At 41.3% G+C, this 22624-nt stretch overlaps 1 protein-coding gene across 4 annotated transcripts in view; it reads left to right on the top strand.

Annotated features, from left to right (window-relative positions):
* FBXL20 (F-box and leucine rich repeat protein 20) overlaps positions 1-22624 on the top strand; it is a gene marked incomplete at both ends in the record, with an annotated part of 83642 nt that overhangs the window by 19776 nt on the left and 41242 nt on the right. For all 4 annotated transcript variants that reach the window (XM_084236710.1, XM_084236709.1, XM_084236708.1 and 1 more), the window contains one exon: positions 20803-20864. In XM_084236710.1, the coding sequence (XP_084092836.1) occupies positions 20803-20864 (62 nt within the window). The remainder of the gene's footprint in view (positions 1-20802; positions 20865-22624) is intronic.

Below are 22624 nucleotides of genomic sequence, written 5' to 3'. Positions count from 1 at the left end.
AAATGCCATAAAACTCTGTTCTGAGATTCAGCCTTTCCCTTGAATGTAGTCTCTTTAGATTGTTGCAAGCCTTTGGTTACTTTCCAGAGTTGGGGGGAAAAAAGAGAATTTGCCAGTTTTTTTGGTCACCCTTATGGAGGGAATGGGGTTTTGAAATTACTTATTGTGTCATGTTACTGATGTCACAACTGAATACAGTTTTTATTTGATCTTTCTGAAAAGACTCAATTCTTAGGCCTCCCCTGGTGGTGCAGCGGTTGAACGCTGGGCTGCGAAGCTACCCGCAGCCTCTGCAGCACCGGTTCGATTCCCAGCTGCCGGCGAGGGTCCCACATGGCACGCAGGCCTCTCCTGCTGCACCCCACTGCTCCCCCTCAGCAGTGTACTTTGGTCCTTCTGCCTGTTCTGTTCCCCGCTCTTGCTCTGGTGAATTCTCTCACCCTCCCGCGCTTCTGACTGTACCCAGTGTTTGCATAAATCAATCAATCAATCAATCAATCAATCAATCAATCTTTAAAAAAAAGACTCAATTCTCATTCCCTATTTTTGAAATACATCAATTATACTAAAAATATACTTTAATTTGTAATTTTCATTCTGCAGAAGAGTGACACTATCCATGAGTTTGACTGTATCTTCTTAATTTTTATGTACTAATTTTTAACCAGTATAGTCACTAATTATCTAATTCAGTGAATACAAGTGGTTATTGTCTTTGTCCTGTATCATAGAAAGATAACATATCAGTTTAGATTCTGTCTGGTTAATTTGAATTCTTCTCCTCAGTGTAAAAGAAATTATTTTCAGTTTTAGTTTTGTAGGGTATATAATCAGCTTTTACAAATTCTAGAGAATGCAGACAAGAACCAGAAATAATGACAATGAGCAGACATATTAAGAAATTTGACAAGGAAAAACAAATCTTAGTTATATTAGTTATACTTTTGCAATATTAGTAATGTGATTGCTTTGGCTTTAGAGTAAGACCTGAAATAATAAGAAATCATATGTCTTTTCTTTAGTTTGAAGAGATAACCCTTCTGTCATTCAATTCAAAAAGTACTTATATTGTGGCTTTTATTTACATTTATATTGTGGCACTGTGGTTAATTTACCTTCTAAAAGCTTACAGGGGCCTCCCCGGTGGCGCAGCGGTTGAGCGCTGGGTTGTGAAGCTGCCCGTGGCCTCTGCGGCGCAGGTTCGATCCCCGGCTACTCCGTGGCCACCGGAGGAGGGTCCCACATGGCGCGCAGACCTCCCCTGCCGCCCGCTGCTCCCCTCAGCAGTGCACTTTGGTCCTTCTGCCTGCTCTGCTCCCCACTCTGGCTCTGGTGAATTCTCTCACCCTCCCGCTTCTGACTGTACCCAGTGCATGTACAAACAAACAAACAAATAAATAAAAATACATGCCTCTAAAAAAATAAATAAATAAATAAATAAATAAAATAAAATAAAAGCTTACAGGTTGGAGTAGTTAAAACATAAGACAAACTTTAAGCTCTGTAAACTATAAGCAAAGTCTACAGATTATAGAAAGGGTAGAGAACATACCTACCTATAAAATACTGGGATTTTTAAGAGGTTTTAAGTAAGATGTCCCTTATAGTTGCTGAAGTTCTGAAGAAATGAAGAAAACAAGAGAGGCAGATAGGGGCTAAAATATCACTTTTATTACTAACAGAGACCAGGTTTAAAAGATACAATTTACAGTGTGTAAGCCAAATTGTGCCTTTTAACAGAAGTCCTCTAGGGGCACACCTGGATCAAAACTCCCTATGCAGGAAGAATCTGGTCCTCAAGTAGGTGTTCCACCCATTGAGAAGGTAGAATCACAGAGATGAGCCTAGTTTGCTCTTATTCTTCTAAGATAAACCGCTCAGAAAAGTCAGTGTATCTTTATAAGTAAAGAAGTACAGAGAAGCCAAGAAATTCTTTCTGAAAGCCTACAATGGGAAAGAGGTATAGTTCTTTAACAGAGAGGATCAAAGAGTATATGAAGTTAGCGCACAACTTTTAAAAATGGGTAGAGTTCTAGTTAGAAGATATAAAACTACAGAAATGAGAAAGCTTAGACTCTGAGAAGCAAGAAGTTGTCCAATTTTTTAAAAAGATATTTTTATTTATGCATACAAGAATGGGGGAACAGGGGTCTCCCCGGTAGCGCACGGTTGAGCGCTGGGTTGTGAAGCTGCCCCGCAGCCTCTGCAGCTCTGGTTCCATCCCTGGCCACTAGGTGAGGCTCCCACATGGCGCGCAGACCTCTCCTGCCGCCCGCTGCTCCCCTCAGCAGTGTGCTTCGGTCCTTCTGCTTGCTCTGCTCCCCGCTCTGGCTCTGGTGAATTCTCTCACCCTCCCGCACTTCTGACTGTACCCAGTGCTTGTATAAATAAATAAATAAATAGATCTTTTGGAAAAAATGGGGGCACAGGCCAGAGGTGTGGGGGGTGAGAGGACCCACCAGAAACAGAGTGGGGAACAGAATAGGCAGACTGACCAAAGTACATTGCTGAGGGGAGCAGCTGGTGAGCCAGGGGACGTCTGCTGTGCCATGTGGGCAGCTCCCTGGCCAGGGATGGAACTCACGCTGCAGCGGCCGCGGATTGCCTCATAGGTTGCATCTCAACCCCATGTGCCACCAGGGAGGCCCAGTTGTCCAATTTTAATTGAGCATTTTAGTTCTTCATTTCAATTGTGTTACCCTTTGGGAGTTAATTATGAAACAAAAATTAACCCTTAAACAGTAAGTAGTTTGCTCATTTTCAAAGTTATTTGCTATACATGTTTACAGAAATCACCAATTTCTAGTTTTAAAACAGCAAAGTAAAACTATTTCCGGACTTTTGAAAAATCACAGAATCTGGAAAATCTAGAATAATACAGTACCATTGATTCTAAAAGACAGTTATTCACATATTTGCTAGTAATTGTGATGTTCTTCCATTCAAGACTGTATATTCCTTCTATATCCTTTTTCATAAGACTTAATTTTTTAACCTCAGTGTCCTGGGATTCATCTTCTAAATCATATTTACTCAGTTTCTTTTCTCAAATGCGACATTAACATTATTAACAACCACCCAGATTATATAGTAGGGTAGTTTTCTCCCTTAGTCTGGTCCTTTGCTTGCCATTAATGTATTCTGACATTATAATTTTTCTTTTAAAGTTTTTTACAAAAAGTCACACAACTAACTCATAATAAACTAAAACACCGTAAGTTTTTTGTGAAACCAGGTTTATTGTTGTTGTTGTGTTGTTGTTGTTTTTTTTAAATTTAAAGAGCAGGTTTATTAGAAAAGGGATAGAACAGTAAAAGACACTTGCATAGAAACAAGTGGGCAGGAAGAGCTGCCCCGAAGGAACAGGTTTGCTTAGAGAGGCCTGCATGGTTGCAGGCAGGTGACTTTGAGGAGAGCGGCCAACGCTGAGGGAGGTCAGTGAAGAGAAGTCCTGGCATGGTACAGGTCACGGGCAGACAGGAAGCTGCTACCCTGCAGGAGAGAGTTGGTGGAAGGAAGTACCTGCATAGTCACAGGTGGGCAGGCAGAGTGCTCCCTGTTTTGTATTTGGGTATCACTAGTAATTGCGTAATCTAAGTTAAAGATTCTCTCTCTCTTTTTTTAAGATTTATTTATTTATGCATACAAAAGCGGGGGTACACAGGCCAGAGGCATGGAGAGTGAGAGGATTTACCAGAGACAGAGTGGGGAACAGAACAGGCAGACTGACCGGAGTACACTGCTAAGGAGAGCAGCGGGTGAGTCAGGAGAAATCTGCTGTACCATGTGGGTTGCTCCCTGGACTGCCAGGGATTGAACTCATGCTGCAGAGGCTGTGGGCAGCTTCATAGGCTGCGTCCCAACCCCCTGCACCACCAGGGAGGCCCAAAGATTCTTAAACTGCGCCTCCCTAGTGGCGCAGGTGGTTGAGTGCCATGCTGTGAAGCCATCTGCAGCCTCTGCAGCGCAAGTTCAATCCTGGGAGGGCCCCGCATGGCGCGGCAGACCTCTCCTGTCATGCCCGCTGCTCCCCTCAGCAGTGTATTTCGTCATTCTGCCTGTGCTGTTACCTGCTCTGTCTCTGGTGATTCCTCTCACCCTCCCACATATCTGGCCTGTACCCTGGTTCTTGTATAAATAAATAAATAAATAAATCTTTTAAAAAAAAAAGATTCTTCAACTTATGCCTGTTTATTTTGCACTTGGTAGTATCCTTCTGAAATTATGTGAATCCTGATCCTGTCATTCAAGGCATTATTTATCCTAATGAATTTTGTGGTTTTCAAAAGTTTAGTAAATACACATATAATTTTATCTAAGACATCTAGAAAAATGCAAAGAAATTTTGGTTAAACATGGGGATTTGTCTCAATGTGTATTTTCTTCCCTTTTCAAATAGCACTAAAATTATAATAAACAAGTAAAAAAGGAGAAATAAGACCATGGAGGGGGGAATGAGTGGAAGAAGAAACCATTATAGATGAGAATTCTGGCTACTTTCTTTTATATATATATTTTAAAGATTGTTATTTATACAAGCACTGGGTACAGTCAGAAGCGCGGGAGGGCGAGAGAATTTACCAGAGCCAGAGCGGGGAGCAGAGCAGGCAGAAGGACCGAAGTACACTGCTGAGGGGAGCAGTGGGCGGCAGGAGAGGTCTGTGCGCCATGTGGGACCCTCCTCTGGTGGCCTGGGAGCAGCCAGGGATCGAACCGGCTTCGCAGAGGCCGCGGGCAGCTTCGCAACCCAGCGCTCAACCGCTGCGCCACAGGGGACCCCCCCCCCCCATTGACTCTTGATTTAAACAAAGTTTATGGTAAAATTACATGGGATGTGAAAAGTGAAGGTACCGGTAGGAGCTGAATACTTGTATTCCATGGCAGGATGTCAGTGGAGACTTATCTAAATTTGATAAAGCATATTTAGAAAAGTAGAGGTGATTATCAGAAGATTTGATATGGGGCATAGAGATAAAGAAAACCCTGCAGTTTTTCTAAAAAGTTCTCATGTCTTGGGCCTCCCTGGTGCCGCAAGGGGTTAAGGACCGCACTGTGAAGCAATAGTAGCCTCTACAGCACAAGTGAGTTCAATCACCAGCCGGCCAGGGAGCAGCCCACATGGCGAAGCAGATCTCTTCTGTCTCTCCCCGTGCTTCCCTCAGCAGTGTGTTTTGGTGGTTCTGCCTGTTCTGTTCCCCACTCTGTCTCTGATGAGAGACCGCTCTTGTACCCCAGCTCTTGTATGCATAAATAAATAAATCTTTTTTTAAAAATGTTCTCATGTCTTGATTGACTTATATAAAAATTAAGTTACATGGCACATTACAGAGACCTTTTTCCAGATATATATCATCAATTAGTACCAGCCAAACACCCTTTTATCATGCATCTTTTGTTTATGTTGTTTATGTTGTTCATAATAGCACCACTGCCTTGTTCATATCATAGCTTTAGAAGTTTAACAGGCAGATTTTGTCTGTGGACTTGGTATCACTTTTCCTTAATGACTCTCCTTAGATTTCTTTCCTTTCACTTCAAAGAATCTTTGTTCTAATTTAATTTACTGTTTCTTCTGGCCTCTTTCAAATGTAAAATATAACATGCAGTTAGAGTATCTAAAGTACTGTGTGTTTTCTTATATTATTTGAAACGGAGTGCTTTTTCTACAAATAAGTAGCTTGACTATGTGAAAATACTATTGCATTGGAAATATTTCCATAGCAGTATGATGATTTACAATGTGTATTTGTGAGTGAATTGTAAAATTACTATCTGACATATGTCTTGGAAAATTCCACGCATTTTGCCAGTTTTCAGTTTCTGGCACATTTAGATTAGAATTTGTGCGTGAGGAAATCAGGCCTTCTTTTCCTTGATTTACCAAGCCTTGTGGAATTTTGAAATATGATATCAAGCTAAACGAGTTGTTAATTCTTAATTGAATCCCATTAATTTTTGCTGTACTGACCTTAGTAGGTATATGGGGTAAGTGATAGAGAAGGAGGAGAGAGAACATATAATTATAATGCCACTTGGAATTTTTATTTCTTCTAGTTAACTTCATAATTCAAAAAGAATTTTCCAATAGGGCATGGAAAATCTCCAGGATTGAACAGTATCCACAGTGAGTTCCAATTATAGCCTGTGGTTCATCAGAGTTCATGGAGTCCTTGTATATTACTGGGGATAGTTAAAGCCAAGTAAGTAGACTACTCAGTAAAGAGCAGAATGAAAGTATGTACCTCATTTAGATTGAGAAGAATGAATTGGTACACAGTGGATATAGATTTTGGTTAAGTAAACAGAAATCAGGATAAAAGAAAACTCTGCATGCAGAAATAGTTGTTAAATGGTGTCCAAAGCAAAAATTTGACTCTTTTTTTCTAAAGATTTATTTTTTTTATTATGCATACAAGAACTGGGGGGTAAGCCAGAGGTACAAGGGGTGAAAGGATTCACCAGACAGTGGGAAGCACAAAAGGCAGATCTACTGAAATAAACTGCTGAGGAGAGCAGTGGACAAGACAGGGGAGGTCTGATGGTTTATGCGGGTTAGCTCCCTGGCTGGGGATGGAACTCATGCAGTGGCTGGTGATAGCTTGATAGTGCTGAGACTTTAACCCCTGCACCACCAGGGAGGCTCTCAAAAGTTTGGCTTTTTAAGTATTGTACCAGTTTTCTAGATATATTTCTGCTCTGATGTTTTTTATCTAGGGATTGATTTGTTAGGATTAATTTAGTCGTGAGATGGTAATGCTCTGGCAGTATTTTGCTTCTAAAAAGAAATTATATTCCTACTGGGGCAAAATGTTGTGTGGAAGAAATGCAGACTTGTTTTAGGTTTATTTAGCCATGCAAAAATGTTTTTCCTCTTAGATTCTGGCAAGAAAACCAGCCAATTGGAAAAACATCTGGTGTTGGTTGAGGGAATGGCATCATCAGTAAAAATTACTTATAGGAAAAAAATAATTTAAAAAAAATCTGCAGTTTCAACTTTGGATTTCTTTGTTGCCAGGAGGCTCTTTCCCTGTCAGGGAGCCAAAATGAAATCCATGAACTGGAGGGGTACCCAGGGACCCCAAACAATTAAAGGGGAAAAAAACCCATTTTGCTCTTTCCAAGGTCCAGCCATCCACATGCGCAAAGGCAAAGAAACAGACTCTTAGTGTGCTCAGAGATCTTTAATCGGTGTGGAGAAAAAAAGGAGAAAGAATTTCAAATAATAGACTCCCAGACAAACTCCAAAAATTACCTCTCCCCTCATGGGCAAACACTCAGCCAAATAGGGTCTGCCCAAAGCAACGCAGCTGAAGCTCGAAAGCTTGCCGTAAGTCTAAGACTGCTCCTTCTGGGTAACCACAAGAAAGAGTATAGGCAGGTCCCAGAGAGCAGTGATGAGAGACCCGAAACTCAAAATGTGGGCCTCGGTGGCGCAAGGATTAAGACGCAACCTATGAAGCAATCCGCAGTCATTGCAGCACAAGTTTGATTCCTGCTCAGCCAGTGAGCAACCCACATGGCGCAGCAGACCTCTCCTGCATCGCCCGCTGCTCCCCTCAGCCATGTACTTTGGTCAGTCTGCCTGTTCTGTTCCCCACTCCATCTCTGGTGAATCCTCTCAACCCCCATGCCTCTGGCCTGTACCCCAGCTCTTGTATGCATAAATAAATAAATCTTTTTAAAAAAAAAAAACTCAAAATGTGCCATATAATTCACTGCTAGGTAAAGATAATGACTGCTATTATTTCTGCCTAAACAATAAAACTGGCTGAATCAAGCACCAGAAAGAGGTACCCCACATAGCTCTTCCCTCTCCACACATGTTCCCTTTCTCTCCTTTCTACCACTAATACCTATCTGTCTTGCTCCTCCCTCCTTCCTAGCTGCTCCCCATTCAGGAAGTCGAGTTAATGGCCTGCTAGAAATTCTAATCCAAGGCAGATGCATGTAAATAAGGGTGCAGGAAATAGCGCTGAATCCTGCAGGCAAGGTGATGTGCCTCCCCCTTTCACAGCAATTCTGTAACATCTTTATGAAAGTTCATTCTTTTTTTTAAAGATTTATTTATTATGCATACATATTTTATTTATTTTATTAATGGGGTGCAGGCCAGAGTTGCAGGGTAGGGGGGTGAGAAGAGACACCAGAAAGAATGGGAAGCAGAACAGGTGGATTGACTGAAATGACTGCTGAGGGGAGCAGCGGGTGAGACAGGAGAGGTCTGCTGCACGAGGTGGGTCAATTCCCTGGCCTGGGGTTGAACTCATGCTGCAGTGGCTGGCGATAGCTTAATAGTGCTGAGACTTAACCCCTTGTGTCACCAGGGAGGGCCCTGAAAACTCATTCTTAAGCTCTCCCTAAAATTTTTCTCCCACCAAGTAATTTGACCTGTGTTGGGCTATCTTTGTAAGTCACAAGTTTTCGTGCAAATTTATGAAATTTGGATCATGAATATATAAATTTTAAAATGTAAATCTTGTTCTTATAACTTTCACTGTCTATCAACCAAACTAAAACTTAATGGCTTAAAACAATTATTCAGCCTCGTTGCTCCAAAATGTCACTAATGAAGCTGCAGTTATATGGTGACTTGACTGAGGTATAAGTGAGTAAAATGGCCTAAGATCTTGGCGTTATTGTCAGCTGTTTCTCTATTTCCTACATGGTCTCTCATCATTCAGAAGTTTAACCTGGACTTTCTTACATGGTGCGAATGTTTCAAGATGGTAAAACTTCAGTCTCTAGCTGTTTCTACCACATTGGTTTTTTTTGTTTTGTTTTGTTTTGTTTTGTTTTTTAAATATTTATTTGTTTGTTTGTTTATACATGCACTGGGTACAGTCAGAAGCGCAGGAGGTTGAGAGAATTCACCAGAGCCAGAACAGGGAGCAGAGCAGGCAGAAGGACCGAAGTACACTGCTGAGGGGAGCAGCGGGCGGCAGGAGAGGTCTGCGCGCCATATGGGACCCTCCTCCAGTGGCCGTGGAGCAGCCGGGGATCGAACCGGCCTGCAGAGGCTGCGGGCAGCTTCGCAACCCAGCGCTCAACCGCTGCGCCACCAGGGAGTCCCTCTACCACATTGTTTTGATAAGATCACTTCAACCCAGAGTCACAAGGTGGGAAAACAGACTCCACCTTTTGAAGAAGGCTGTAGCAAAATCTAATAGGGAATTACCACAATGAAATAAGATTCACTGGGGAGACCTTTTTTTTGTTTTAAGATTGATTTATTCATGCACATGAGAACTGGGGTACATGCCAGATGTGTGGGAGGGTGAGCAGATTCACCAGAGACAGCGTGGGGAGATCTACTGAAATACACTGCTCAGGAGAGGTCTGCCACGCCATGTGGGATTCTCGCCGGCTGGCCGGGATGGAACCCGCACTGTGGAGGCTGCGGACAGCTTCACAGTGCTGTGCTCAATCGCCTCAGCCACCAGGGGAGGCCCTGGGGAGACTATTATTTATTTATTTTAAAGATTTATTTATTTATGCATAGGGGAGCAGAACAGGCAGACTGAAATACACTACTGAGAGGAGAGGTGGGCGAAACAGGAGAGGTCTGCTGCGCCATATGGGTTGCTCTCTGGCCGGCTGGGGATCGAACTCATGCTGCAGAGGCTGCGAATTGCTTCATAGTGTGGTGCTTAACTCCTTGTGCCACCAGGGAGACCTGTGGGAAGACTTTATTACAAGATTTTACTATGGCCTGCTCTCTGGCTTCAGTGATCAACATGCGTGCAAAATAGGTCCTCCCAAGACCTCCAAAGCCTTTCTCAATAACAAGTAAGTTGTTATTTTTTGAAGTTCAGAGGTGTTTGAATGTCCTCATGTGCAATTCCTTTTGATCCAGACCTATGAACTGAAATGGAATGTTACCTGCCCCATCCCAGCGTACACTGTGTCACAGGAGTAGAATATGGCATTAGACTAATTCCCACTCAAAAAGAGAGGGAGAGTAACAGGAGGTGCATCGGTCCATATCAATCTGAAATCTGGCTAGACAGAAGTCAGAGTCACCTACTCCAGGAGTGCCTTGATTGGAACCCAGTTCTGCTTCCTAGGAATGGTTCCCTAACCTATTGTTCTGAGTGATTCTTGGTATCCAATTCAGGGCTCTTTGCTTTCTGAGAGCTCTCTTGGAGAATGCCTTTGCACATAAGAAATGTCTTTGGAAGCAGAGTAACTTACTCCGCATTTTTCCTTGCTATGGAAAGTTGGGAACCCAGAGGCCTCTCTGCATTTCAAACAGTCTCTGTTCCTTTTAATCCAGCTGGTATAAATTCCTTTAAAATGTTTGGGATTTCCCATGAATCTGATTTATGTTATTCCATGTTCCTGAGGTTACAATGTTATAGCTTATTTTAAGACCTTTCTCTACCTTGGTTGTGTCAGGCTGCTGTGGCATAATTCCTTTAAGCCTCTTAGGGGCTCTTTTGTTTAGTTGAGAGTGGGTTAGACATGGCTTTAAAAATCTCTGAATTCCTACTGTAAGGAACTTAATAGCCATTCCTTGATCTGATATTTACCCCTAGAGGATTTCTTGTTTTGAGAATCTTCATTGACTTCATTGATTTAGAGACAGAAGATGAGAAATAACTTTATTTTCCAATCTAATCAATAGTAAATTCTAGACTACAAGTTCTTTGCAAATTTTTTTTTAAAAATCACAAATTTGGGGCCTCCCCGGTGGCGCAGCGGTTGAGCGCTGGGTTGCAAAACTGCCCGCAGCCTCTGCAGCGCCGGTTCGATACCCGGCTGCTCCCTGGCCACCAGAGGAGGGTCCCACATGGCGCGCAGACCTCTTCCTGCTACCCGCTGCTCCCCTCAGCAGTGTACTTCGGTCCTTCTGCCTGCCCCTCTCCCCGCTCTGGCTCTGGTGAATTCTCTCACCCTCCCGCGCTTCTGACTGTACCCAGTGCTTGTATAAATAAATAAATCTTTAAAAAAAAAAATCACAAATTTGGAGATCTAATTGTTTTTGTTAAATTATTCCTGAATAGAGCAGCATTCTGCATAGATACTAAAGAAATTTACACAAATTGAAGAGGGTATTTATAGATAGAAAGATGCTGGGATACTCTTTTTAGCCTACGGGATAGGGAAAAGAGTCTTATCAGTGATTACCTCACTGGTGCTGATTAGGAAACTCCAGATTGTTTGGTTTAGGATTACACTGTAAGGAGAGGTTGACACTGCCATGATTAAGCATTACATCTGGAAGGGGTCCTGGCTTGAACGACTCCATTTTGGGCGTGCGTGCATGCGTGCGCGTGTGTGTGTGCGTGCGCGCGCATGCGTGTGTCCATGTATTTTAAACACTGTAGTTCTCCCTTTAACGTGTCTCTTACAATACTTTATCACACAACTAAAAGAGACCAATTTGTACTTTTTTTAATATTTTATTTTATATAATTCTTAAATCATTTTTCATTTTTGTACAATGTGTGCATTTTCATTTTGGTTATATTCCCCATACAATTGCACCCCCCCCCCCTTATTTTGACCCTAATCCTTCTTCTCCCCGCCTCCCCCCAGCCCCGTAGTGTGTCTCTGGTTTATAGTTGGCTTGTTGATTTTTGATTTTTACTTTGTATTAATTAGTCTTTTTCCTGGTCCCTTATTTAGGTTTTCTAAATTCCTGCTATGAGTGAGGCCATCCAGTATTTTTCTTTTTCTTTCTGACTTACTTCACTTAGCATGATCCCTTCTAGCTCCATCCATGTTGCTGCAAACTGCATGTGTTTATCTTTTTTGATTGCTGAGTAATAGTCCATGGTGTATATGTACCACATCTTCTTGATCCAGTCATCTATTTTTGGGCATTTGGGTTGCTTCCCATAGCTTAGCTATTGTAAATAGTGCTGCTATAAACATAAGGGTGCAGGTGCCCTTTGGAATTAATGTTTCTGTGTCATTTGGGTAAATACCTAGGAGTGGAATTGCTGGATCATATGGAATCTCTATCTGAATTCTGGTGATTGGTGCATAACTTTATAAGGTTATCAAAAGTTATTGAATATATGCTTAAATGCAGTGAATTTTATGGTGTGTCAATTATATTATCAACCTGTTAGAATGCTGTATGCAAATTAAATGCCATGATAGTGAAAACAGTAATAATTATTACTTTTTTGGGGCCTCCCCGGTGGCGCAGCGGTTGAGCGCTGGGTTGCGAAGCTGCCCGCGGCCACTGCGGTGCCGGTTCGATCCCCGGCTGCTCCCCGGCCACCGGAGGAGGGTCCCACATGGCGCGCAGACCTCTCCTGCCGCCCGCTGCTCCCCTCAGCAGTGTACTTTGGTCCTTCTGCCTGCTCTGCTCCCCGCTCTGGCTCTGGTGAATTCTCTCACCCTCCCGCGCTTCTGACTGTACCCAGTGCATGTATAAACCAACCAACCAAACAAATAAATAAATAAATAAGACATGCCTCTAGAAAATTAAAAAAATAATAATTATTATTACTTTTTTTAATGTGTTTTTTTAAAGATTTATTTATTTATTCATTCATTCATTCATTCATTCATTCATTCATTCATACAAGCACTGGGTACAGTCAGACGCACAGGAGGGTGAGAGAATTCACCAGAGTCAGAGCAGGATGCAGAACAGGCAGAAGGACCGAAGTACAGTGCTGAGGGGAGCAGCGGGCAGCAGGAGAGGTCTGCGCGCCATGTGGGACCCTCCTCTGGTGGCCTGGGAGCAGCCGGGGATCGAACCAGCACTGCAGAGGCTGCGGGCAGCTTCGCAACTCCGCGCTCAACCGCTGCGCCACCGGGGAAGCCCAATAATTATTACTTTTTAATAAGAAAGTTAATGTAGCTAGTGAGTCATAAACTACACCTTCAAATTTTTGTTTTTTCAGGTTATTTGTTAAAATGGTATTCAGTCTGTTTCTGTGCTGATCTTACTTGCTAAACTGAGGGTAACATTGAATTTACTCATTTTTTTTTTTTTCCCAAAGCACTCTACTATAGAGATGGAAAGTGAAGAGATCGTAGAAATCTACTGGAATTTGCAATTAAAGTGAGGCTTTCCAGATCTCTAGAGTATAAATAACATTGGTTACTTCTAGGCACTGTGTTGGTTGCTGTCTACACTGTGATGAACCAGACAGACAAATAAATCCCCTTTCTTCTCAGTACTTACAGTTTGATATAAAGCATACCGTATCAGCTCAGAACTGGTGTTCCAAACTTTGGGGTACTTTGGGATTCATAGAAAAGACAATCACATCCAGTTAGGAAGACTAGAAAAATGATGTGGCATAGATAGCATATCCATTAGATATTTATCTATTTGTATTTACAAAATATGCAAGTTTGGTTGCAAGGGTGCTTTAGAGTAAATAGCATGAACAAAAGAGTAGAGCCTGAGAAGCAAGTGGTCCTTAACTTGTATTTTATTTGTTTCCTTCCTATTGATTATAGTTTACTATATATAATTCAGAGTTGCATGAATTATTAAATTAACCATTATTTAATTTTTTATAGTTTCTTTTGTTTATTGTCAGTTGTTTAGGTAACTAGAAAACTTTGTGGGTACATTTCATACCTCTGTATGTTGCACATGCTTCACTCACCCTCCACTAATACTCCCAACACCATTATTTATTATGCCGCAAAAAAGCTTTTGATTTTAGTTGTTAGGTGTTTCCTAAATTAAGAAGTGTTAATATATGGGGAAAAACATTAAAAAGTTTTTCATTGTTGGGGGGGCCTCCCTGTGGCACAGCGGGTTGAGCGCTGCGCTGTGAAGCTGTCTGCAGCCTCTGCAGCCGCAGATTCGATTCCTGGCCGGCCAGGGAGATTCCCACATGGTGCAGCAGACCTCTCCTGCCTCGCCCACTGCTCCCCTCAGCAGTGTCTTCCATCTGTCTGACTGTTCTGCTCGCTACTCTGTCTCTGGTGAATTCTCTCACCCTCCAGTGCCTCTGACTGTACCCCAGTACTTGTATAAATAAAAATAAATCTTTTTAAAAAAAAAAAGTTTTTCATTGTGGAAAATACATGTAACAAAATTTGCCATCTTAGTCATTTTTCAGTATACAAAATAAGGCGGTTTTCTGTTTATCTTACAATTGTGTCCTTCAGCTTCATGGTGCAATATGAAGTTCACTTATCCTAGTCACATTTCAAGCAGTAATTCAGGAAGGAGTGAAGAAGGGACACACCCTCCTCTCTTAAAGAAACTCCCAAATTTACATGCATAATTTTTTTTTAATATCCTGTTGCTCAGAACTGAGTAACCTGGCCTTATCTAGCTGCAGGGGAAATAATGTCATCTTTCCATATTTTGCTCTTTAAAAATTGGGAATTCTAGGAAATACTTATTGGGGGATAATTAGTATTCTCTGCCAAAATATTCATTTAATTTTGTATATCTTTTATAAAGGCTGAGTAATGAGTCAGATATTTTAATTTCCTTTCTTAGAGTTGGTAACTATAATTTAATCAGCAAGGGTCACTGTTGAGCAAATTTTTTTCTACTTCCTTTCTTTGTTCACTCTGTTATTGCCCACCAGGATTCTTGCTTTTAAGCTTCTTTAATTGGTTTCCTGGTCTTGTTTGTGTGCTGAGCCATGTAACTTTTTAATGTTAGTGAATTGATCCCCAAAACCAATAAGGCACTTTGCTCATTTGAATGAACACATTAAGAAAAAAATCAGGGCCTCCCCTGTGGCGCAGTGATTGAGTGCCATGCTGTGAAGCTGTCCTCAGCCTCTGCAGCGCCGGTTCGATTCCCCGCCGGTCAGGGAGAACCCCACATGGCGAACAGACCTTTCCTGCCTCGTCCACTGCTCCCTTCAGCAGTGTCTTTGGTCCGTCTGCCTGTTCTGCTCCCCGCTCTGGCTCTGGTGAATTCCCTCACCCTCCCACACTTCTGACCTGTACCCAGTTCTTGTATAAATAAATAAATAAATAAATCTTGAAAAAAAAATCAGAAAGGCTAAAATAATAACAAAAAAATACTTCTCACTATTCAGGAACTCTGTTTGATGATGCATTTATAATTTGTAATAAGTAACTTCAAAGGTATATTTCTCAGGTAATTTTTAGAAAAGCAATTATAGTTGTATACAGAGCAATAATAAATGCTAATAATGTATGACAAATCAAATCACTGTTAAAAAAACCTGAATATTAATAAGAATGTCCTAAACTAATGTTAACTCCATAAAAAGAAAAACAAAAGGAAAAAGAGAATGTCCTATTCCTAGAGGACAGGACTGTTGTAGTATATGTTTGTTTGGTTAGGTGCTGATATCCTACCTTGAAACAAATAGAGGGCAGACTGTACCCCAGTACTTGTATAAATAAAAATAAATCTTTTAAAAAAGTTTTTCATTGTGGAAAATACATGTAACAAAATTTTCCATCTTAGTCATTTTTCAGTATACAAAATATGGTGGTTTTATATCTAGTTGCTCCTGTTTTTCTCCTGACCACTTTCTTGTAATTGTTTGTGAATAGTTTATAAAAATACATAGCAGTATAACCCGGTGTTAATATAAAGCCAGGTTACCTAAAAATGTCAGCTGTTTGAACCATCACTTCACTTCCTCTACAGCTAGTATATTTAAATCCTTCAAAAATTCATTGTAATGCATTATAACCTTCACCTGTTGGTTTTGTCATCCTTTATAGTTTTGCACACATATCACACAGTTTGGATTTAGTTGAAATAGAAAATATCTAAAACACTCATATATTCTGCTTCTATGAAATATTAGTTTTATACATAATACCATAAACTGGAGCAGATGCCATATGGGTTTCCTGTATAACATGTAAAATGATTTGGGTCTATCTTTAGGATTATTTTTGAGCTCCATTGATATGTATGTCACAAATAATGAAGTCCTCTGGTTATAGGAGTATGAGTTGTAAATTTTGGGGGTGTTCCTGAGAGCCTCAGTCTATTTTTTTTTTTATTTTATGCATACAAGAGGCCAGAGGTGTGGGGGGTGAGAGGATTCACCAGAGACAGAGCTGGGAACAGAACAGGCAGATCAAATGAAGTACACTGCTGAGGGGAGCAGCGGGAAAGTCAGGAGAGATCTGCTGCGCCATGTAGACTGCTCCCTGGCCAGCCGGGGATTGAACTCGCGCTGCAGAGGCTACAGACAGCTTCACAGGCTGCGTCTTAACCCCTTGCATCACCGGGGAGGCCCCTCAGTCTATTTTATCTGTCCATTCTTTCTCAAAACTTCAGGAAGCATCAGGGTCTCCTGGAGGGCTTGATAAGATTCATAGACAACAACTTTCCCAGTTCTAATTCTGTTGGTTTGGTGTGTAACCTGAGAATTTGCATTTCCAACAAGTTCTGCTTGATGCTGATGTTGCTAGTTAGGTGACCACAGTTTATGAATCACTGATCTTATCTGTTCTTGGAAACTTATGTTACTTAGGTGTAAACAGACGGGAAGGGAAATGCAAACCTAGATGGATGTCCTATATACACAGTCTCTCCCAAATCCCTCCAGAATACTGACTTTTCCTTCTCCCTTTATACCACTACAGAGACAACAATATTCAATCTATAAAGGCTGAAGTAAGGCTGAAATTAGCTGCTGTGTCTTTTACTCCTTTTTTATATCAAGAATTGTAGAAGTCGTGGGATCAAAATTTTGTTTATATTTTTTATTAATTACTGTGTATTACTGTGCATAGTCAAATGAACAAAATGCCTTATTAGGTGAGATACATAGCATTTTAAAAAGTACTTTGAATATACAAAATAAAGAACTTAGCATTTCTTTTTTTTTTTAAGATTTATTATGCATGCAAGAACTGGGGTACAGGGCAGAGGTGTGGGGGCTAAGAGGATTCACCAGAGACAGAGTAGGGAACAGAACAGGCAGATTGACTTAAATACACTTCTGAGGGGAGCAGCAGGCGTGTCAGGAGAGGTCTGCTGCGCCATGTGGGTAGCTCCCTGACCAGGGATTGAACTTGTGCTGCAGTGGCTAGCTTCATAGGTTGCATCTTAACCCCTTGCATGACCAGGGAGGCCTAAACTGAGCTTTTTTTTTTTTGAAGTTTTGTTTTTTTATTTATATAAGCACTGGGTACAGTCAGAAGTGCGGGAGGGTGAGAGAATTCACCAGAGCCAGAGTGGGGAACAGAACAGGCAGATCAACGAAATACACTGCTGAGGGGAGCAGCGGGCAGCAGGAGAGGTCTGCGCGTCATGTGGGACCCTCGCCTGGTGGCTGGGGATCCAACCGGTGTTGCAGAAGCTGCGGGTAGCTTCGCAACCCAACGCTCAACCGCTGCGCCACTGGGGAGGCCCTAAACTTAGCATTTCTAATCTAAAAATGATTCTTTTACTTTTCATGGATTTGATTTGGGTATGGTCTAGTAGATTGTGTGTTTGGTATATCAATTTATGCTACAAATGTCATTGTTTCCCAAGCTTTCTCAAACTGAAGATGTTAGGGGGAAAGGATGTCCTGAGCTAATCCCATACAGGCTTTGTGGACTCCACCCCCAGTCCAGACTAAAGCCATCAAGACATTGGGAAAGACAAATCCCATCACCACCAAAGGGAAGGTGGCTGGAACCTGAGGGTGGAGTTAAGCAGCCAGGTTGGGTATAAAAACCAGACACATGGGTCTTGGGGGGGCTCGCTTTCACTCGCCTCCTGGCTTCACGGCTCCTGGCTTGCAGCCAGCTTTCAGAGTGCCATTTGGGATTCCAGGTCAGCGAATCGGGTAGGACTCATTTAAAACTTTGTCTCCCACTTTTCTCCCTGAGCTGTACATTTCCTCATTTCCCCTTCCCTTGTAAATAAACCTTTTATTAACCTTTCGCGTGTGCCTGCAGTAGAGTATTGATAAGTCCTTTTAAGCGCGCGGGTGAGGACCCACAGTCAGGCACCCCGTTTTGTATCGGGGCTGCCCTATAACAAAGATACGTGTGTTTTTTGGTTTTTTTGGGGGGGAGATTTTTTTTGCTGCCCAACTCTGTGAAGTCTATATTTGCAAGACATTGTTATTTTTATTGTTTACTCTTTTTTTTTTTTTTTTTGGGGTGGGACCCTCACTGGTGGCTGGGGATCAAACCGGTGCTGCAGTGGCTGCGGGCAGCCTCGCAACCCTGCGCTCAACTGCCGCGCCACCAGGGGAGGCCCTTATCGTTTACTCTTGATTATTCAGCTTTTAAAATACATTGCAAACATTCTGTACAATGTTTTCCTGTATAGGAGCATTATCATAATGGTGTGGCATCTTGGAAACCATATCATTTCAGAAAATATGAAGCATGTTTAGGAGGAAATATGATGGCTTTGCTTTGAAAGAATGTATTTGTCAGGCAATGACATTACTTCTATTATAAGATAATCTGTTTGCTATGCTAACATTTGGTAGATGATTGACTTTCCATTACCAGGTCCTGTTAACTTTTGTAAAAATCCTTTTCTCTAGTTCCTCCTCCCTACCCCCCATGCCACTGTTTTTCCTCTAATTGTGAAGAGACCAGCATCATTTTTTTTTTATTTATGCATACAAGAGCTGGGTACAGGCCAGAGATGCGGGGGGTGAGAGGATTCACCAGAGACAGAGTGGGGAACAGAACAGGCAGACTAACCGAAACACACTGCTGAGGAGAGCAGCGGGCGAGACAGGAGTGGTCTGCTTCGCCATGTGGGTTGCTCCCTGGCCGGCTGGGGATCGAACTCGTGCTATAGAGGCTGCAGATTGCTTCATAGTTCAGTGCTTTAACCCCTTGCGCCACCAGGGAGGTCCTGCATCATTTTTTACTTGAAAATGATCTCAGTATATTCCTACTTACTTCTTACTACCAGTTCAGAATTTTTTTTTTAACATATTGTTTAACTTGTTTTTTTTAGAGGCATGTTTATTTATTTGTTTGTTTGTTTGTTTGTTTGTTTGTTTGTTTTGTTTATACATGCACTGGGTACAGTCAGAAGTGCGGGAGGGTGAGAGAATTCACCAGAGCCAGAGCAGGGAGCAGAGCAGGCAGAAGGACCGAAGCACACTGCTGAGGGGAGCAGCGGGCGGCAGGAGAAGTCTGCGCGCCATGTGGGACCCTCCTCTGGTGGCCGGGGAGCAGCCGGGGATCAAACCAGCTCCGCAGAGGCTGCGCGCAGCTTCGCAACCCAGCACTCAACCACTGCGCCACCGGGGAGGCCCCAGTTCAGAATTAATTGCTTTAGGTTCTTCTAATAATTTCACATTTCTGGCCTGGTATGCAAATTTTTGTCACCATCTAACCCCACCATGCACTTAAGAGTTCACCAACTTTATTTGTTGAGTCCCTACAATGTGTCAGGCTCTGTGCTTAATTCTGGAAATATGGTGGCAAACATGCTCTCACAGAGATTTTCCTCTTAGCTGGAAGGCAGGTTTTTATAGTTATTAGAAAATACTTAAATAATTATTCTTTAAATGTGTGAAATTGAGGAGGAAGTACATTCTGTTCGTTACTTCTCTACCTCTTCTGCTTCTCCATTCTTTAAATAATGAAATGCCATGACCTTCATGTTTGTTTCCGGGCATTTACACGTTTCTATCTCCTTCTTTCCCCCAATTTCCTTCTGACAATCCTTTAAGACCTAGGTTATATGTCAGCTGTGAGCAATTACTTGTTTCTCTTGTCCCATTTATCTAGTCCATTATCTCTAATAGTTAGTGGAGTATTATTTCTCTGTTCTTTGTTGTAGAGCTGCTAAGTGCAGAGATAGTCTTATTTTCATTGCATCTCATTACCTAAAAGTACCTGATAGTAATGAGTGATCAATAAGTGTTCATTGCATGAAGTGAGGAGGAATCTCTGTAGTACTTAATAATGGGACTGAACCTGTTTGCCTCAGCTTTAATGACATGTATTTGTCATTTTATTCTGCTTTATATTGGGTATAGCTATTTGTTTTTGTTCTTATTTTTCTTCAGTATAGCTTTCTAGACAAGCTTATAGTTCTGATCTTGGCAATTCTTGTTTAAAAGTAACAATGTGGGTTGTTTGATTAATGTGTTAAAATGATCATTGTGTGCACCAAGAATGCATATGTTGGTACTTATGAAGTATTGTCAGTTTTCTGAGTGATACATACAGTTCAAAAGAGAATGTTCCCTATACCTGATTTCTGAACATCTCCTTGAGTAAGTAAATGTGAGTTAGGTTTGGTGAATCACCTTATTTTAATGGATTTTTAAAATGTTCACTCTATTGTGATGTGATTTTTAAGCTAGTAACCTTTTATAACTCAGTTTCCTTATATGTTAAGTGAGCATGAGGGATAGTATGAAGGTTCAATACAAATAATACATAAAGAATGCTAAAACAGTACCTGGCACATGCCATTCTGACTGCTATTAGTTCATTTTTTCTTTTTCTTTTTTTTTTTTTTAAGATTTATTTATTCATTTTACACAAGCAGTGGGTACAGTCAGAAGTGCGGGAGGGCGAGAGAATTCACCAGAGCCAGAGTGGGAAACAGAACAGGCAGACTGACGAAATACACTGCTGAGGGGAGCAGCGGACACCGCAGGAGAGGTCTGTCATGCCATGTGGGACCCCTACCTGCAGCCGGGGGTCGAACCGCCCAGCCCTCAACTGCTGCGCCACCGGGGGAGGCCCTAGTTCATTTTTTCTAAAAACAAGGAACAGAGTAAATGTCTGAAAGATGATTTTCAAATAAGAGTCTTTGAAAATATGATTTTGGCTTATAATACAACCTATAGTTAATTCACCTGTTAAAAAGATTACCTCTAAACTGTTGAGTGGAACATAATAAAATATTAAGTAACACTTGCCACAATGATTTTGTTTTTGCAGATGTTCTCAAATAGCGATGAAGCGGTAATCAATAAAAAACTTCCCAAAGAACTTCTGTTACGGTAAGTGTGAATGCTAATTTTATGTTGGTTTTTTGGTATATATGACATTTGCCTATTTTGAAATTTTCAGACTTGTTGCTAATTTTCATGTATAGGATCTGGATAATTTGAATTTTTAACTATTGATTATTTTGTTAAACAATTTTACTCTGTTTTCTAGATATAAATCAACATATTTGAGTGTTTAATTTAGTAAAAGTTTTCTCTCACCCAAAATACCTATGATTTTCAAACAATGAAGCAGTCTTTTGAAGATCACAGCTCTTTATTTTAAAGATTACAAGGCAAAAGTTACTTGAAACTTTCTGTATTATACTTATGGATGAATCTTCTCTCCTTAATTCTATCTTCCTCACTCTCAGCATTGATTACAGGGAGGAATTAATAACTGTATACTAGCTTAACACATTACCATGCCAGGATTTGGGAAAAAAAGTTAGGAATTATAATGCCTTCTCTAAGATGTGGAAATGAGTAGCCATAATTTGGGAGACTGAAAAAAAGGGGGAGATTGAAGAAGGATGATAATATGTGCATCACTTAAGTTGGAACACTTGAAATATTTTTTCCACAGCAACATGTTCACAAATGAGAATTTTTTTTTTTAAATCTATGTGCAAGGTTGTTCTTACAACACTATTTCTTTTCTTTTCTTTTTTTTTTTAAAGATTTATTTATTTATTTATACAAGCACTGGGTACAGTCAGAAGCGCGGGAGGGCGAGAGAATTCACCAGTCAGAGCGGAGAGCAGAGCAGGCAGACCGACGAAATACACTGCTGAGGGGAGCAGTGGGCGGCAGGAGAGGTGTGCGTGCCATGTGGGACCCTCACCTGGTGTCCAGGGATCGAACCGGTGCTGCAGAGGCTGTGGGCAGCTTCGCAACCCAGCGCTCAACCGCTGCGCCACCGGGGAGGCCCACAAATGAGAATTTGATTCTAATTTATTACACGTGTTTTATTGAAACTAATCCTATGTACATTATAGTTTATATTTGCTGCTTTTTAGGCTAAGCAGAGAAACTACCAAATATGGTAGGATATCTGTGAGGAAAGGAGCTTGTATTCCAGTTGAATCTGCGTTAAATGATAGGAAGAAGTCCCTTTCTAAATTGGAGACAGAGTGAACTTGATATTGTGTAAAGGAAAGAAATGATTTGACACCATAGAGCATATTACATATAACTGCACTTAAGTTTATAAAATAGTGATTTTGTCTAAACTCTTAAGAACCAAATAGGAAGGAGACTTTCTTGGCATACATTATCGAGTATAGTGTACTAACTATACTAAACATAACTATCAATATAAATAAGTTCGGTCTGGGACATGTCATTTATTGAAATTGATTTTTTTAAGATTTATTTATTTATACAAGCACTGTGTACAGTCAGAAGCACGGGAGGGTGAGAGAATTCACCAGAGTCAGAGCGGGGAGCAGAACAAACAGACTGATGAAATACACTATTAAGGGGAGCAGCCGGCGGCAGGAGAGATCTGCGCGCCATTTGGGACCCTCACCTAGTGGCCAGGGATCGAACCGGAGCTGCAGAGGCTGTGGGGCAGCTTCACAACCCAGCTCTCAACCACTGCGCCACCGGGGAGGCCCTATTGAAATTAATTGAATGTAATATTCCTTAAAAATGTTTAAATTTTGTTGTAAGTATTTAGCTTATGACTAGAAGCAGTAGATTCCCCTGGGAGGGGAAACTACATAATTTGATAATAGAAGAAGAAGAAAAACTTTCATTCTGTCTTTATC

The sequence above is a fragment of the Talpa europaea genome (genome assembly GCF_964194135.1).
Source record: "Talpa europaea genome assembly, chromosome: 7".
NCBI lineage: Eukaryota > Metazoa > Chordata > Mammalia > Eulipotyphla > Talpidae > Talpa > Talpa europaea.
Note: the sequence above shows the minus strand (reverse complement) of the source record. Positions and strands in the feature narration are given on the sequence as shown.